Below are 17,267 nucleotides of genomic sequence, written 5' to 3'. Positions count from 1 at the left end.
TTATTTATTTGCATATTTGGTGATTGTCTTTACTCAGCCACACGTCCAGAAAGAGATGTCTAGAGGCTTTTATCGGAAACGGAAAAGGAAACTCCATTTGTTTGGTTTATGCGTCCTGAAGCGTAGTTCATTGGTGCTGAAAAGAAAGAGCATGAAAGGTTGGTGCAGACTGCCTTGCCTTGCTTTGTTTTGCTTTTTCTCATGTGCTTTCTACAAGATAACGGTAGAATCTAATTTTAAGCAGTCGAGCAAACAATGGGCTTTTTTGCATAAGCGGTGCTCTTAAAAAATAAGTTTTGAGGATTTGAAATGATGATTCGATAGGTCCAGCGTCGGGTAGCGTTGAATTAACACACAGACACATTAATCCTGTTATGTATACATACGCTCATTTCGCGTTTCAGAATAAACCCATACTTAAAGGACAGGTTGTGCTGTTTTGGTAGATGCAGAGCATGCATGAAGCATTACCGAAAGGTGCATTGTTAATGGCAGGAATGGCCTATGGCTGCAAACGCCTGCAGAGCGCCATCACTCTGCGCCGCTATCCACTGCGGCACGGGGGGGGAAAAAACGTTTTACCCGAGTTGTTGTGCGTTTGCAGTCTGAATTGAACATCACGAAATAAAACGATTAGAAAGAACTAACAAAACACATAGACAACGAATACAGCACACCTCTACATTTTGTTTTCTTTGCTGTAGTTCGATTAACTAAGGAATGACTCTTATGAGCCGGTTCTTTGAATGAATCGCTTAAATAAAAGCGCGAATCAATGGCAGAAGGACAATCAATCAAAGAAACATGTGAAACATAAACGCATCGATAATAATAATAATGCAGTATTCATCTACTCATTAATTTCCCATATTTGTAGATTTTTAAAAATATATATTTTTATATTAGGCCTAGTAAATATTTTGGAAGTCAAAATATTGAGGCAATATCCTGCATGAAAACTGTAAATTTGAGTAGCCTATTACTGGCAATCATTTTTTTTTTTTTTTTCATCCATATATTTCTGAAAGCGTAGGAACTTCATACATTTTGTCTCTGAAAACCATGTCCTATGGTGTGACACCATATCCTGATTTTAAATCGGCCAATTCCAGAGAAAACTTTAATTAGTTGAAGGACTCCATTCATGGCCTTGTTACTGAAGACCCCTGTGAAGCCCATGACCTGCACATGGCCAATTTTGTCTCAGAATTGTTCAAATATTTAACTTCTTTGGAACCACTACAAAAGTGTTACATTTTGTTGTCCTTTGGTGTGACACCCCTAAATTATATTTTTTTAAATTAAAAACTACATGTTAAACTACATAATCATGGAAAATTATGCAAATGTGTCTTGCTTATCGCTAATGACAGGTTATCTTTGAATAGCAAGGTCATTAATTGACAGAAAAAGGCTGAAACGTCCTCCGGTGTGACGCCTGTACTGTCACACCACAGGACAAAGATGTCACACCAGAGGACAAGGTCTCTTTAAAAAGCATTTTAAATAATTAAGATTTATTCAACTACTTTTTATTCTTTTTGATCATTTTCAGTGTTCTTAATGCAATAATTACATTAAATTATTTTCTGATGTTTTTACTGAAAACATGTACTGTTATAAAGTGTCATGAAAATAAGTGTAAAATGTGATACTTTGTTTTTGAAACAGAAAGAATTGAGGGAGAGAAATTAGTGGAAGAGAGAGGACACGGAAATATATAGAGAAAATTAACAGGGATTCATGCAGAAAGGAGATCCTAAGAGAATAATGCAGAAAGTAAATAGAATCAAAATGATGCCTTAAAAAGAGTAGCCATATAGTTTAAATTCATTCACATTTTAATGAATATAGTTTGAATATCAATCATGTTTAGCTGTGCTGCGCACGCAGCAGGGGGCTAGAAGAATTTTAGTAACATACTGATTGATTAAGAGTCTGAATTTTGTTGATCAATTATTTTTTGTTTTGTTTAAAAAAAACATGTTGATATTGTTTGTATCAAAGTTAAACTTTCTTTCTCCTTTGACATGTTCAGAATTAAATAGAAATAATTTAATAACTATTTGTGTCCTTTAGCGTGACGTGATGTCCTATGGAGTGGCACACTTAAAAGAATCACAGATAATGTTTTTATCTCAAAACATCTTTAAAAAAACAGTTGAGTATTGCAATAGGGGAGATACAAATATCACTCAACTTAAAATGGTATACTTTTCAGCAGTATTGAACAGATGACAGTAGGGGTGTGCGATATGACGGTTTTTGATCGTGGACGATAAAAATGTCTCCACGATCTGCTTTTGAAGAAATATCGTAGTATCGTGCTACAGCGCACAGTCTATCAGCTGCAGTTCTTATTCCTCCGTCTCAATATACTGTACATTATTCGGATCTGCTTTAAAGCCTTGCCGGTTAAATGTTTTATTCACGCGTCGGTCTGACGTGCGCTTTTTCTGAGCCCGTACACCCGAAGCGCGCGAGCTAAAGCCTGTCAAAAAGCGCCTGATTACTGAACTAAGTTATCTTGTGCACTAATACTGTCAAAAACACACAAGGTTTATGTATAGACTCCGTTGCTTATGTCTAAAATGATTAAGTAAACAGCTGAGAGAAAACGGATGCTTGCAGGTCTTAAAGGGGCAGTACTGAACATGCTGCCGACTGTCATTAAAGGGATAGTTCACCTTAAAATACAAACCTGTATTAATTTTTTTCTTGTGCTGAACACAAAAGAAGATATTTTGAAGAATGTGGGTAACCAAATAGTATCTGGTCCACATTGACTTTTGATAGAAGGAAAAAAAAAATACTATGGAATAAGTCACTGGGGACCAGCAACTGTTTGGTTTTCCACGTTCCTCAAAATAGCATTTATGTTCAGCAGAAGAAACTCATTCAGGTTTAAAGAAACTTTTGAGTGAGTAAATGATGGTATAAATATAAAACACTTTTTATTTTGAGGTTAATTATTCTTCAATGTTAATAAAACACAAAGAGAAAAATCACTCACTACTCTTGACTGAAAAATGTTAATACGGTTGATTTAACAGGAATCAATCTATATAGTGTTTTATTTTTATATTTGTTGATTCAATTTCTCGAATGCTCCTGCTAAATACACCTATTGTACCTGAAAATAAAACACTGTTTTATTTGTATAGTATGTGTATTTGTAATGTGTATCTTTGTTCTCATTTTTTAATAACAAAGATAAAATAATGACAAAGATTTTTATCTTCGCCCACTTTGGCCTAAATATCCGCCATTCTTTTTTTAATATTTTTGTTACCTTGAAAGGTTTTGTCTTTATAATAGGGAAATTAGTTTGGCTGTAATGCTCAGACAACTTGCAAAATAGTAAAACCAACATGACAAAGAATCGTGATAAAATCGTGAATCGTGATTTTTCTTAAAAATATCGTGATATAAAATTTTTGCCATATCGCCCACCCCTAGATGACAGTAAAGTTTGTCTTGAAATTGTCCGACAAGTCATGGGGGAAAAATGATTTTAATTGTAACTTCTTAATAAATAAATAGCATTATATGAAAATAAGTGTCTAACAATGAAGATAAATCTCTCTCATGCTATTTATGTATTATTAAGAGGTTTTTTTTTTGTTTTGTTTTTTTCTTAATTTTTGCTGTCACACCATAGGACGAATTTATGGTACAGTTCATTTTAAATGTTAAAAAAAGCAATGAAAGAATTGTCGAAGTTAGTGACCCTTTATATTTTCTCAAAGATCAGACTTCACACTACATAAATATATGCATTTCTTTTTCAGAAAAGGTATTTTACAAAAAAAAAGCATTTTTCACTGCCTATTTGTCAACTACCCATATATATCATGAATTTGTTTTTGGTTTTTTTAACTGCTTTGTATGTTTATCTTTACATTAATAAATTTATATGTCCACCTGTTATATGGATAATAGGTGAAGAAGCTGCTAAAGTTCTGATGCTACTTAGTATTAGATGCAATACATCTTATCTTATCCTTGATTCTTTTTCCTTCTGTTTAGATTCTGCTTGAGTGGGGGAACTCAGGCACCAGCAGACGATTCGCACATCATGCTTGAAGGAGAGGCCAAGAAGAATGAAACCAACTCTGATGTGGCTGATACCCAGGAACAATCAGTGAAGAGAGGAATGGGGGAATTAATTTCAAAAGGTCTGGCATTAAACTCCCAAAACAGAAGTGTGGCAGAACCGGCCACTAATGTCCTACCTGACTCCTTGTCCTGCAATGTTGAGGAAAAAGGCTCCTGTGAAGTAAATGTAGATAAATTTCCACAGCAATTAAACTCTGATTTTACCCCTGTCAACGAGGCTGATATGGATACACAGAAATATTCGGAAGACCGTGAGACAAATTCTGATTGTCTTTCCAGCACCATAGATAACGAACCAAAATCACTGCTGCTTAATGAAGAATTTAAGGAACCACAAACTGACACTCAAATGTCTGTTACAACAGATGAAATCTCAAGTAGTCAGTCCGAAAGGAAGGAAGCCCCTTGTTCAACTGTCCAAACATCTGAGGAAGCTATCTGTGAGACGTCCTGCTCTAATAAAAGTGATAACCAATGTGAAGAATATTCTGACAAAAAAATCCACGAGGACACTGCAGATGTGAACGTTTCGGACACTGAAAATCAAGGAGCCTCGACTTCTGACTCATTAAACGAAAAAGATGAAACATTGGATGATGCCTTTGAAGAGGCAAATTCAGAAGCCAATGCTGAGGCAAGCAGTGTGGAGAACACAGAAAGTAAACGTGGATATCCTTCCTTTTCCCGCGGAAGGCCACGCAAAGAAAAGAGGGTTATCAAATGTGAATATTGTGGGCGCCCTTTCAATCATGCCTCAGCATATATTATTCATCTGCGTGTCCACACAGGTGAGAAGCCCTTCACCTGCCAGGATTGTGGCAAAGCCTTCGCTCAACTCTCCAACCTTCGATCCCACAGCAAAGTCCATAAATCCAAAAGTAGGAAACATGCACACAGATTCAAAGATAGAGCCACGCCTGAGAAAATTGTGGATGAGAACGAAGTAAGCATGACCAACAAACTGGAAAGTGACTATCATATTAATCAAATCACCCCTAAAAGGAGAAGGCGAGGAAGAGGGAAAGGGAAACCCCAAACATGTCCGATCTGTGGCAAAGTCTTTTGCTACAAGTCTGTCCTCAAAATCCATCTTCGTATTCACAGTGGAGAAAAACCATACTCTTGTAAGGTATGCGGCAAATCATTTACTCAAGCGTGCACGGCACGTGTCCATGAGAGAGTACATTGGTCTATTAGGCCTTACTTTTGTTCAAAATGTGGTAAGGGATTTTCTCAGATCGGGCCATTAAAAGTCCACACTTGTGACGGTAAAAGAAACCCTCATGCCACCTTGAAAGAAATGGAATTGGAAGGTGTTATCAGCTTCAGGTGTCACCTTTGCAAAAGGTGCTTTGGCACCAGAGATGAGTATGAATTACATTTGCAAGGACACACTGATACCCAGCGTTACAATTGTGACCGCTGCAAGCAGACATTTAGTCTTCTTTCAGAGCTACATACACACAACAAGCATTGCGTTTCCATCCGGCTCGCAAAAGGAAAGTCTTACAGTTCACCTCACAGATTACAACACAAAAACTCCTTGAAGAGAAGAACTCCTCCAAAAATGCGGAGTGCAAGTCCAGTTAAATCTCCTCCAAGAGATTTTTCCTTTCCGAGGAAGCTCAAAAAATGCTCCTCTTTACTTGCTTGCCCTCTTCAGGTCATGGCCACCACTGTTTATGACTCTCAGAATAACCTCTATTCAGTCAGTCAGCCCATCAAATCCAGCTATTTTGTATCTCAACTGAACAGTACGCGGCACAAAGCGGATCCGAGAAAGTACTTCTGCCCACAATGTGGACGAATATTCCAGCATGTAGGAAGGCTGAGAGCCCATATGCTCACTCATTCACGGGGGCAAAGCTTCACTTGTATTGTTTGCAACAGGATGTTTAAAAACTGGAACAAATTTTGGATTCATCAGCGGCTGCATAGACAGAAAAGAGGGCGCTTTTTTTGCCCCAAGTGTGGACAGGGGTTTCGATTTGTGGGACTGTACAATAAACATCTGCAGAAGCATCCGGAACTTAATGCTCACGCTTGTCCCTTCTGTCCTCACACGTTCTCAAATGCACAAAAGTTGAGGAACCACCAGCAAGAGTGGCACCGCTCAACTATGCCCTTTATTTGTGATGTTTGTGGAAAAGGTTTTGCAAGCGCAGTTATTCTTAAGCGACACAGAGTTGTTCACTGCACAAATGATCCGATGGAGACACATTACACCATTGATCCACAGTCCACTGTGCATCCTTATGAATGCGGTACATGCAGCGCCAGTTTTGAGAACTTGGACTTGCTTTTCCACCATCAGCTCCGTCACAAGGCTGCAGATAAAGGATCCTTAGCAATGAGAGGCCAAATACTTAGAACAGAGGAACATCAATCTCACCATCTCCAGCGTCAAAGCTATGATTACAGCCTTTGTGATAATCAGAGGCAAGAGAAGCTCCTCTCATTCCCCCGTTCAAATGGAGGAGAAATGCCTCATCGGTTGTCATACTTAGGTCCCTCAACCTTACATCCATCACAAAAGCCAAAACCAAACACTGAAGCTCCAAGCACCACCAAAACTAATTCTCAGACTAATGATGGGCAAATGGTTAAAAAACACACTAAGGACAGTTTTTCAGCAAGTGAAGAATTAAACGGTTCAAGCCAGTCACCGTCCATATTGAAGACCGAGGACACAACTGGTGACTTAATTTGCACTGAATGTAATGCTTGTTTTTCCAACCTTATAGAACTGCATGGACATTACTTGGAACATGCCAGAGGAGAAATATAAAAATTCTGTAAATGTTTTCTTTTTTTTTAGTGAGTGTGTGATGAACATTTGTATGGGAATCACGTACCTCTGAAACTTGTGAAAATGTTTGCTGTATATTTGTTTTTCATGTTATATCAACATTACTGATGTGCTGATACCCAATTTTGTTTAAAAAATTATAATTCTTCAAATATACAGACTAGAATTCCCTGTAATGGACAGTATTGTTTTATTTAGCAATCCTATTGTTGAGTTAGATATCTGTTAGTGTTGGTGCTGTAATTGAATTGAAGATGTTGCTGTTAACAGATTAAACATCTTGTCTGACATTGATCAAAATTAAGTCTTCTGTGCTAAGAGAAAATTGTCAAGGATGTTCAAAGATGGGATTAGGATAAAAATAAATAAAAACCTATGTCATTTAGCAAAGAGGTTTAATATTTCACCACATACTACTTGTATAAAGGTTTGGACTTTAAAACTAAAGTAATAGTCATTTTAATTAATAGTAAATCATATCTCATAATTTTATCTATATTAAAAATGATAAATAATACAATCCAACATCTTTAATGTTTGTTCTCAGATGTTTATTTTACGTTTGCAAAATGATATTGCAACATGCCATGATTATGGGCACAAATAATCAGTGGGAGCTTAGTTGGAGTTCATGGTGTTATTGATCCAGGAAACGTAGTTGCAGACCTTGGTATAGACACCAGGTTTGTTCCTCTGGGCACAGCCGTAACCCCAGGACACAATACCCTGCAGCCGGTTGCTGCAAACCACTGGGCCACCAGAGTCACCCTGCAAGCCACAAGAGTTTCATAGAAGTCAAATAAAAAATAAAAAAAAGCATTAGCATGACATTAACTCTGTAATAAGCAGTGATCTTACCTGGCAGGAGTCCTTGCCTCCCTCCATGAAGCCAGCGCAGAACATGTTGGAGGTGATCTGACCAGGGTAGGCGTTTTTGCAGGTACTGTCACTCAGGATAGGAGCCCGCAGGCACATCAGACGGCTGGGGTAGTTGCCTAAGGAAACATCAAGTGTTCACTATAGGTGAATTTGAATGTGTTCACTGTGTTATTCTCAGAAGACTTAATGATTTATGTACAAAGTGTTATGCATGAAGTACGCACTTCCAGAGCCGCTCATGTTTCCCCATCCAGAAATCAGGCATTCGGTACCAGATGAAGCACAGCTTGAAGGCAGAGAAACGGTCTGAACGTAGCTGTTCAGGGTGGCAGTGCTGGCCAGCTTGATCAGCATAATGTCATTGTCCAGAGTGTTGCTGTTGTAACTGGGGTGTCTGATGACCTTTTGGGAGCTGATGAACTGCTCGGTGCCCTCAGAGACATCAATGTTGTGCTCACCCAGACGCACTTGGACAGAGCTGAGAACAGACGAATAAGTGATTATTGGTTCATACAGAAAACAAACTTTAAACTTCTTAACATCTTTCTGCATTTTATTTGTATTGGACTTAAGAAAATGTGCAATTTGTTGGCTGAAATTGTGATTGCTAATGGTTCATAACTCATGTGCCTCTTGTAGAATTTATTTTTGAAGGGTAATTTCTAGATACATAGTAGAATCATGTCTACAGTAAAGCTACTGAACATTTCTAACCCAATAGCCACACTACTGTTCAAACATTTGCAGTCGGTAAGATGTTTTAATGTTTTTGATTTGTTAATGCTGAATTTTCAGCAGCTGTACTGCAGTCTTCAGTGTCACGTGATTCTCAGAACTCATTTTAATATGCTGATTTGGTGCTCAAGAAACACTATATCAATTTTGAAATCAGCTGTGCTGCTTAATATTTTTGTGGAAACCTTTTCTTCCAGGATTCTTTGGTGAACAGGAAGTTCAAAAGAACAGCATTTATTTGAAACCGAAATCTATTGTAACATAATCAGAGTCTTTAATGTCCTTTTTATAAATTTAATGCATCCTTGCTAAATAAAAGTATTCATTTATTTATAAAATAAGATAAAAAATCTTACTAAACATGGTGTAAACTTGCCATTATATTTTTTTTTAATAGCTCTCAGAGAAATTTAAATGGTTAAAAAGCACAAAATTTATAACACATAAAATGTTAAAAGTAACAGAAAATACTAATCTTCCTTCATTATATAGTAAAAATCATTAAACAAAAAGATTATTCTTAATTCAAATCCAAAGAACTTTGTGAAACTCAATTCGAAACCTTATAGTTACTGTGATATAATGATTTTGAAAACTTCCCCGTGTGACAGCTACTAAGCACATGCAAAAAAAAAAAACATATTTCACTTACGACTTGTAACAGTGAGCAGCAGACACAACCCAACGGTTGGTGATCAGAGAGCCACCGCAAAAGTGGTAACCACTGTTCAGGGAAACCTGGTATGCAACACCATTCTTAGTACACTCGTATCCACCGACGATCTTGTCATCCTCATCCAGAGGAGCGGCATCTGAGAAAATATATAGTTTTAGTGTCACATTTTTATTTTACAAAAATTATTGAACAGAGCACTTGGAATTCAAATCTTTAAAAAATAAAAAATTAAAAAAAACCTTAAGAGATCTGTATTAATTCCAGTATAAATCTCCCCAGCCCCATTACTTACAAGCCACAGCGAACAGAGCCAGAAGAATGAAAGCCTTCATGTTGAAGTTGCTGAGTGGTGTGTTCTGGAGGTTAAGACCCACCTTTTATACTCTGTCTACTCCACAGCTTGAGATAATTTTCAAGGGCATACATGCAGGTATATTCGTTATATAAGCAAGCAGCGTGTGACTCCAGCATGTGCTTTAACATAATGTACAGATTCTCTTAGGATGTTATTACAAATCATTTTCTGTATGGTTATGAAGAAACTATATTCACAAATCATTCATTAGTGGATGTTCATTAATATTTTTCTAAGGTATTCTGTGCAGCAATTATTTAAAAAGTGTCCTTAAAGAAAAATGTTCTTGTTAAAGCATTTTTAGGTACTAAGGGAGTATAAACAAAAACATGTGTTTTAATCTTATATATTTATTTATTTTTATCATGACAAAAATGATCAAACTTAATTGTAAAAAGCCACTTAATTGTAATCAGATATTTGCATATATGTTTGTGTATTAAAATCATTGCTTATGTTAAATATAAAAAGTTTAAAAATATATAAAAAGTTTTTAAAAAATGTCATGTTAAAAAGTTAGTTAAATTAATTACACTGTATGATTGTCTGCACAGTCTGTGGTGTTTCACTTTGAACAGCTCTTTTATTATTTTTAAACAAAGTGATCAAGTGCAGGAATTGGAAAATGAGCACATTGGAAAACATGTTGTATTTTGTATTTGTCAAAAATGCCAATTTATTTGAGACTGTTTAATTTTTCTACTAATAATTTTGTTTTAATAAACTCTAATGGATGGAGTCATAATTAAATTTAAGAAAACAATGTGCAAGAATTAATGATGCATGCTCACCATTTCTTGACTGTAATATTGGAGTCCCACAGGCGTTGGTTCTTGGACCAATTTTGTTCAGAGGTCCAGGTTCAGATGTATGCAGATGATACAGTTGTTTATACTTATGCTAAGACAAAAGAACAAGCTGCTATCAAACTTAGTGTTGCATTGAACAAAGCCTCAGTCAGATTGGCTATGTCATTCTTGCCTTACTCTTAATGTGGGTAAAACTGTGGGAATGTATTTTTCGATCAAGAAAGCTGATGAGCGTTGTCCAGATATTTTAGTTAAAGGAGAGGTAATAAATATAAACAATGTGTGACTTTCTGTAAGGACAATGTCAGGCAGACTATGTCATCAGTTAGAGGTGATTGTTCAACTACATTTAAGAAAACTGTTTTTGGACAATCAGCTTTTTCAGTTAGAGCAGCAGAAAGATGGAATTTAATACTGGTTTATATGAGAGAGTGTGCAACATTTAGTATTTTTAAAACTATGCTTAAAGTATGGCTTAAGGAAAATCAAATATGTGATCATTAATTGATATTGTATGTGTTGTATGTATTGTATTGTTTGTGACTGAATATTGTAATTTTGTAACAGGGACTGCAGATGTTGTTGTGCATTGTCCCTGTATAAATGAATGAAATAATCTAAACTAGAAACCATTTTAAGTTGTACTAAAGTGAAACATGAGCACATTTCATTGAAAGTGGGCACTGATGAATAATTCTTTGTGACTGTATTATTTCCCCTTGATTATAAAAATAAGCTGTAAAATCCTAAGCAGAAAACCATGTTCTCTGAAATGTTACAAAATTGTTACAAACGTGTGACTTTAAATAAATATGACATGGGAAAATATTCAACTGAATCAACAGGTGGCAGCTTAACCATTCAAGGTGTCTCTAGAGATCAAACAGTTTAGAAATGTTTAATCAGACATTTCACACAGGCACAGTGAATAACACAGTTGTGAGCAGCAGACTCTCTATTTGCAAGCTAATAGCTAATTTGCAGAGTCCCTGGTTAGGCTTTTTAAAAAACACACAAGAATTCTAGGTTTGACGTGTTTTTTTTAACCTTTTGAGGCACGGTGTCAGCTACAGATCTTTACAATTCATTTTTAAACATCCAGGCTATTGTTACAATTACAATTCGAATTACATTTCACACTTTTTCATAATTATATGACTGTGTCCTCTTTATATTTCTATTTGTTTACTTTTGAATATTCATGACGTACATATATTTATTTATATAAATATTAATATCGTATATCATTAACATCATAATGTAAACAGATCAATATCAATTTAAATAAATATGATGTATATACATAAATTCAACATGGTTAAGGAAAGTGAAGTACCGTGTACCTCTAGAATATCTACCACCTTGTGTTTTAGGACATACAGGCTGGTAAGGACACTTTTATTAAGATATTATTAATTATTTATAATAATTAACATAACACATTATGTTAGAAAGACACGTCACTTTTAAAATTCATAATTTAAAAAATGATGTCCACCAAGTGAATAATGAAACATTTTACCTAAAAATGAAGTGGACAGAAACAAAACTTTACCAAAAATTTACTTGTGGTTGGCACCGTGTGATGAAATCTGTGTGGTTTTGGCTCCATTGGTAATTCCAAGAAATCAAAGATAAATCATTAGCTCTTGTGGGAGCGTACAGGTGGCAAACGAAGGCTATACAAGGATAAGAAAATTGTAAAAAAAATTGCTGAATCTTTGTTTTTTCTATGATTATTATTTGAAATACTTTATTTGTCTGCCTTTATTATCTTTGAGAAAAATAAATTCTAGATTTAGTTCTGCATTATATACTTTGTTAAGGAAAGCAGGCTAGTTGCCATATGCATCTGGACATTGTCACAAGGGATATATCTCAGTTTTGAGACAAAAGTCCAGGTGCATAAATAGGTCAGCTATATAAAGGAGGTTGATTTTAACCAAAGGGATCCTGAGAAACGTTCACACTCCGGTGAGAGCCAGTAATAATAAAAGTAGTCCAAGCCATTGCATGTTTTTCTTCAATAATGTGAGAACTCAGAGCAGCTATATTATTTTAATCAAGTGCATCATATACACTGCTGCTTGAAAGTTTGTGAACCCTTTGTGAATTTTCTATATTTCTGCATAAATATGACCCAAAACATCATCAGATTTTCTTATAAGTCCTCAAAGTAGACAAAGAGAACCCAATCAAACAAGTGAGAGGAAAATATTTTCTTTGTTATTTATTTATTGAGAAAAATGATCCATATGATGGATCATATCCAATTGATGTAACATATTAGTGTTTCGTGGTTTGAAAAGTTAAGGCAAACTTGTAGGCCGAATGCATTTCACAGCACTTTTTGAATTGTACAGAGCAACTCCTTTTATTTCGGTTTTTATTTTTAATTAATTATTATTCTTTTTTATTTTATTTATTTATTTATTTATTTTGTGCAAGATGACAAAAGACTGACCTGTTTAAATATACTGTCGCCGTTTAAATTTATTAAATATCACTTTCAGGATTTCAGAAATAGCCACACGGCAAATATCTTTGTGTGATGTCATATTCCTGCGACGATTTGGGTTCTGTGTACATTTAGGAATTTAAGAGGTTAGCTTTGCATCTATGCACTTATGTCATTTTAGTATTGTGTTTTAAACTTTCTAGCCATTTATCACAGTACGCCGGTGTGAGTGCGGATTATTTTTTTCGAAAACTAGATCTTTCTCGTAATGCGGGCACGTCGCATACATGACTTTTACACGAACAGCAGTATTTGCTTGAGAAGAGCTAGTGGCGGCTAACGTAATTTATGCGGAATGCGCATCCATTGCGGATGTGGTGCAGAATATATGCGCATTGCTGCGACACAGGTAATTTTGGCCTTTATATTTAAAATATTCCCTTAATTAAACAATTAGTTAAATGTGAATTCAACTATATTATCCATGCATTCTTTGCTTTATTTCTCGCCCTCTCCTCAGTAGCCTCGGATTTTTACTTGTCGATGCCAGATTTACTGTCATTTATGAGAGCTCTTAGATGTCTGCATGTAATGAATGATACATGTACATAATGTCAAACATAACAGAATATCAGAAGCACATCTCCGAGTTTTGCTTTTGGACGGAAGCCACAGGTTTTGGTTTTCTTGGTCTAATAAGATACAGTCAACAAAAACAACGCAATAATTGCGTAGAATCAGTGTAAATGAACACAGCCCCTTTCTAAAATGACACGTTAACCTATTGTTGTTCCGTAGCAAATATCTATTTTCTGTGGCTGTGTATTACTGTGCCCATTATTAAGGCTATTCTTGTTAGACTTCACAATGAAGCAATGAACGCCTTGCCATGGAACAGCATGGTGGCTCTTCACCCTCCTTGTGAATGGCATGCTGTCCACCAGTCACATTGGTGTGTCTGTAAACCACAACATATCCATGACTGAATACTACGAGGAGGGGGGGTTGCTGTATGAGCACTCACCTCCCATGCACATCAAAGTGGAGTCTCCAGAGGGTCCCTTCGGAGGCGGGGTTTCAGAGGACGGTTTCCCCAGGGAAGATGACGACTCAGAGGGGAGTTGTGACCACCAGAATGGTGGGTTGCCAAGCAGCCTGCCTTTTAATGTTGTGGTTGTGCATCCTAACATAGTCGCACCTGGAATGTCTTCGGACGAACTCATCCCAATCGAACAAAGTAAGTGTTAGATGGTGGGAAGTCTTTAATAATGTGATTTTACTTTACTGCTAACATTACAGTAATATTTAAAGGTGCACTTTGTTATTTTTCCCTCATTACTAAAGTTTTACAATTATAGAAATCAAGTCCATGTAAAATATATAAAATCATGCACAATCACAGATGATGAAGACTTTAGTCACGGTAATAAAAAGTGTTGGCATAATGTACTACTCAGTTTTTCTCAGTAACATCCTAATATTAGATAACTTCTAATTGCAGAATCATGGGTGACTGCAACTACCACGTTTATGGGGCAATGACGTGACACTCTTTTACAGCATTTACTATTCATTGAACACATGAAACATTTCAATTTCAAAAACCAATCTTAAAATTTATTTAGATTTTTTTAATAGTGGGAAAATGTCTAAGTAGGTAGTATGATGATTGTTATAATCTGTCTAATACATTATAATAGTCAAGATCAGTTTTCATTTCTTATTTTAAATATTTGATATTGTCAGTATTATAAAATGAAAATATGAAATTCCATCATAAAATACTTTCTGAAAATTGTGTGTACACATAAGGTGTATTGGATTTTTTCTTTTCAATAATTATATTGAAATTGAAATATTTAAAAAAAAAAAAAAAAAATCTTAAAAAATGACATTTTCTAAAAACCTGGCATTTGCATTGAAATAGATATTTAAATAATAAATTATTTTTAAATGTTTCTTTCCAAAAATGTATGGAACCACCATTAATACACAAATTACATTTTATAAAAACCTGACATTGGCAATTTTAAGTAGATTTTTAAATATGATTTTTGTTTTTATATTAATGTTTTTTTCCCCCAAAAGTGAAACCACCATAAATACAAAAGTTACATTTTCTATAAATTTGTCGTTTTCATTTTGAACTAATTATTTATCTTTTTCATCATCCCAGATATTTTTATCTGCCTTTGACCCTTGAAAATTGTCATTAGTAACACACTTTTGCGTAATGCTGCATTCATGCTGCTAGATGTCAGTATTAGTCCAAAAGACCTTTAGTGTCATATTTACCAGTGCAACAAAAGCCAAAAAATGTATTTAGTGTGTCTTTGAATAGAAATGCAAAACCTACTTTTGTGTTAAATTAAAATTAGCCTTTTTTTCGAAGACAGGGGTGTGTCTTCAGCATTAGCCGCAGGAGGTGTAGGAAAAAGGAAGAGCCGCTTTAGCGGGGCAGAGCTGGAGGTGTTGGTATCAGAGGTGACCCGTTGTGAGGGGGAGCTGTTCGGTCCAGCAGGGAGGCTCCGGCGCCGAGAAAGAGAGCGCATTTGGGCCGGGATACTTGAGCGTGTCAATGCTGTGTCTAGAGTACCTCGGACTCTAAGAGAAGTAAAGAAACGCTGGGATGACCTGAAAAGACGTAACGGTGGTAGACTGGCCGACGCAAGGCACCGCACCTGCTACCTGCCATCAAGCAGAGGGGCTGCAATTTTGGGAAGGCCGACCCAAGTCAGTCCCAGGCTCCAGCAGTCTCGTCAAAAGCAGAGCACCAGAGCAAAAGCCAGTTTTACGTGTTTGTCAGACACTGATCCAGGTATCTTTTTTTTGGGGGGTGGGTTGGATTGATCCTACAAATCTGACTCTACAATAAAGTCTTATTAATGTATGAAATATTTATTTGAAGTTTATGTATGTTATCACTGTTTCAGTTGCAGTTGGAGATAGCTCTGAAAGAGATGGTTTCGAAAAAGAGGATGAAGCTGGTGAGCAGGAGGGTGAAGATGGAGATGATTGTGAAGGTGTGGAGAACAGCATGGAGGATAAACTGGGTTTGGGCTTGGGTCTGGGAATAGTACCACCTCCAACATCAGAACGCTGGCTACCTCCTTCACCACTATACAGTGCGCCGTTCCTCAACGGGACTCCTCAGCCAAGCCCAGAACCATCTTTAGGGACCCACCAGGGTCCACTGGAGCCCCCTCCACCACGCACTTCCTGGCTGGAAGATGAACTTCGTGGACTGGGAGAAGCAGCCATGCAGCTTGGAGATCGCATGGAGCAGAACCTGCGTGAGTTTGGAGAAGGCTTCAGACGTGATATGCGGACGCTTGTGGCTTCGCAAGAGGCCCTTACAAATAGCTTGCAGCAGAATAATGTACTTTTGCAACGTCTGTTGGGTCTACTTGAGATGCAGCATCAGCCGCCTCAGCAACAAATTCCACAACAGCAACAACAATTACAGCAACCTGCACAGCATCAACAGCAACAGGAACCTCCACAACAGCAGCCTTATGAACAACTGTTATTGCCACAGGAGCAGCCACAGCTAGAGCAGCAAATCCCAGCAACTGTTCCACCTCTACCACCACCTCCAGATATTTTAGATGGTACTCGGCACACTGAACCACCGAATGACATGAATGGAGTAACTCAACAGCCACGCCGTGGCAGAACAGTAGACCTCAGGCGAAGACGCAGACGTTGATGTTGCCGTGAGATGTGGACAATTGAACTGTATTCGGTTACAGTAAATTTATTTATTTAAGCAATGTTTTATAAGGTTAACTAGTTGCAGATTGTGCCATGTCATATTGCAGCCACATTTTATGTTATGCCTGTCGCAGATATATAATAAATTGTATAATATGTACACCAAAAAGCTCAAAGCTATATCTAAATTGACTTCTGCACTCTTGTCGCTGTTAGTAAATTACTGACATTTTATGGATCTGCTTGCTTAAGTTTATATATAATAACTGCAAGTTTAGAAGAAAATCTAGGCAGGCTTAAAACTCTTCAGTATTCATACTGTGGCAAGATAAACATCATTCATTTTTATTTTTTAATTGAGGCACAGAATATCAGTGCAAAATGACATTTTACTTTTGCTACTATCACTGTTTAAGAAAATACATCCAAATGCTGTTTAAGGGACATTATATTGCATAGAATCTCTCCAGTTCCATGGAAATAAATGCAATTATCAGAATTACTGACTAATGTAGAGATCTAAGGTCGCCTGGTCACTCTGCATGCAATGCAATATACTGTTTTGGAAACTTTTCACCATGTTAACAAAAATCACTTGTACTTGGAAAAAAAAATGTCTGCCTATGAACAAGTTTTAATAAAAGCAATCAATACATTTATCATCTATTTTCTATTATCACAGAAAATGCACACACAACATTAATAATAGGAAA

The 17,267-nt window shown here is 36.4% G+C and overlaps 3 protein-coding genes across 7 annotated transcripts; 2 read left to right on the top strand and 1 right to left on the bottom strand.

Moving 5' to 3' along the window:
- The first annotated feature begins 40 nt into the window (after positions 1-40).
- si:dkeyp-84f3.9 (zinc finger protein 569) lies at positions 41-7,216 on the top strand. The gene is made up of 2 exons (XM_058746223.1): positions 41-158; positions 4,030-7,216. Exon 2 carries the CDS (start codon positions 4,079-4,081, stop codon positions 6,905-6,907), a length of 2,829 nt encoding a protein of 942 aa, XP_058602206.1. The 5' UTR covers positions 41-158; positions 4,030-4,078; the 3' UTR covers positions 6,908-7,216.
- A 230-nt stretch (positions 7,217-7,446) lies between these two features.
- prss1 (serine protease 1) lies at positions 7,447-13,981 on the bottom strand. 2 transcript variants are annotated; one of them, XM_058746229.1, is made up of 7 exons: positions 13,865-13,981; positions 10,365-10,473; positions 9,511-9,574; positions 9,195-9,354; positions 8,032-8,285; positions 7,787-7,923; positions 7,447-7,696 (listed from the first exon to the last, which is right to left on the bottom strand). In XM_058746229.1, exons 2-7 carry the CDS (start codon positions 10,365-10,367, stop codon positions 7,547-7,549), a joined length of 768 nt encoding a protein of 255 aa, XP_058602212.1. In that variant the 5' UTR covers positions 10,368-10,473; positions 13,865-13,981; the 3' UTR covers positions 7,447-7,546. The 2 variants fall into 2 exon arrangements, with proteins under 2 accessions (XP_058602212.1, XP_058602213.1); XM_058746230.1 differs by lacking the exons at positions 10,365-10,473; positions 13,865-13,981 and having other exon boundaries at positions 9,511-9,589.
- On the top strand, positions 12,931-17,209 carry si:ch211-261d7.3 (myb-related transcription factor, partner of profilin). 4 transcript variants are annotated; one of them, XM_058746228.1, is made up of 4 exons: positions 12,931-13,249; positions 13,700-14,077; positions 15,233-15,658; positions 15,774-17,209. In XM_058746228.1, the coding sequence occupies exons 2-4, from the start codon at positions 13,771-13,773 to the stop codon at positions 16,547-16,549; spliced, it is 1,509 nt and encodes a 502-aa protein (XP_058602211.1). In that variant the 5' UTR covers positions 12,931-13,249; positions 13,700-13,770; the 3' UTR covers positions 16,550-17,209. The 4 variants fall into 4 exon arrangements, with proteins under 4 accessions (XP_058602211.1, XP_058602209.1, XP_058602210.1 ...); XM_058746226.1 differs by having other exon boundaries at positions 13,364-14,077; XM_058746227.1 differs by having other exon boundaries at positions 13,361-14,077.
- Positions 17,210-17,267: the final 58 nt, after the last annotated feature.

Source organism: Onychostoma macrolepis, chromosome 16, assembly GCF_012432095.1.
Source record: "Onychostoma macrolepis isolate SWU-2019 chromosome 16, ASM1243209v1, whole genome shotgun sequence".
Lineage (NCBI taxonomy): Eukaryota > Metazoa > Chordata > Actinopteri > Cypriniformes > Cyprinidae > Onychostoma > Onychostoma macrolepis.
This window is presented reverse-complemented; position numbering and strand designations above follow the sequence as displayed.

Coding starts and splice junctions, on each gene's coding strand:
- si:dkeyp-84f3.9 (XM_058746223.1), top strand. CDS start 4,079: ATGCTTGAAGGAGAGGCCAAGAAGAATGAAACCAACTCTGATGTGGCT.
- prss1 (XM_058746229.1), bottom strand. Junction 7,924..8,031: donor AAACATGAGCGGCTCTGGAA/GTGCGTACTTCA, acceptor ATGTTTCCTTAG/GCAACTACCCCAGCCGTCTG. Junction 7,697..7,786: donor GAGGCAAGGACTCCTGCCAG/GTAAGATCACTG, acceptor TGTGGCTTGCAG/GGTGACTCTGGTGGCCCAGT.
- si:ch211-261d7.3 (XM_058746228.1), top strand. CDS start 13,771: ATGCTGTCCACCAGTCACATTGGTGTGTCTGTAAACCACAACATATCC. Junction 14,078..15,232: donor ACTCATCCCAATCGAACAAA/GTAAGTGTTAGA, acceptor TTTTTTTCGAAG/ACAGGGGTGTGTCTTCAGCA. Junction 15,659..15,773: donor TTTGTCAGACACTGATCCAG/GTATCTTTTTTT, acceptor TCACTGTTTCAG/TTGCAGTTGGAGATAGCTCT.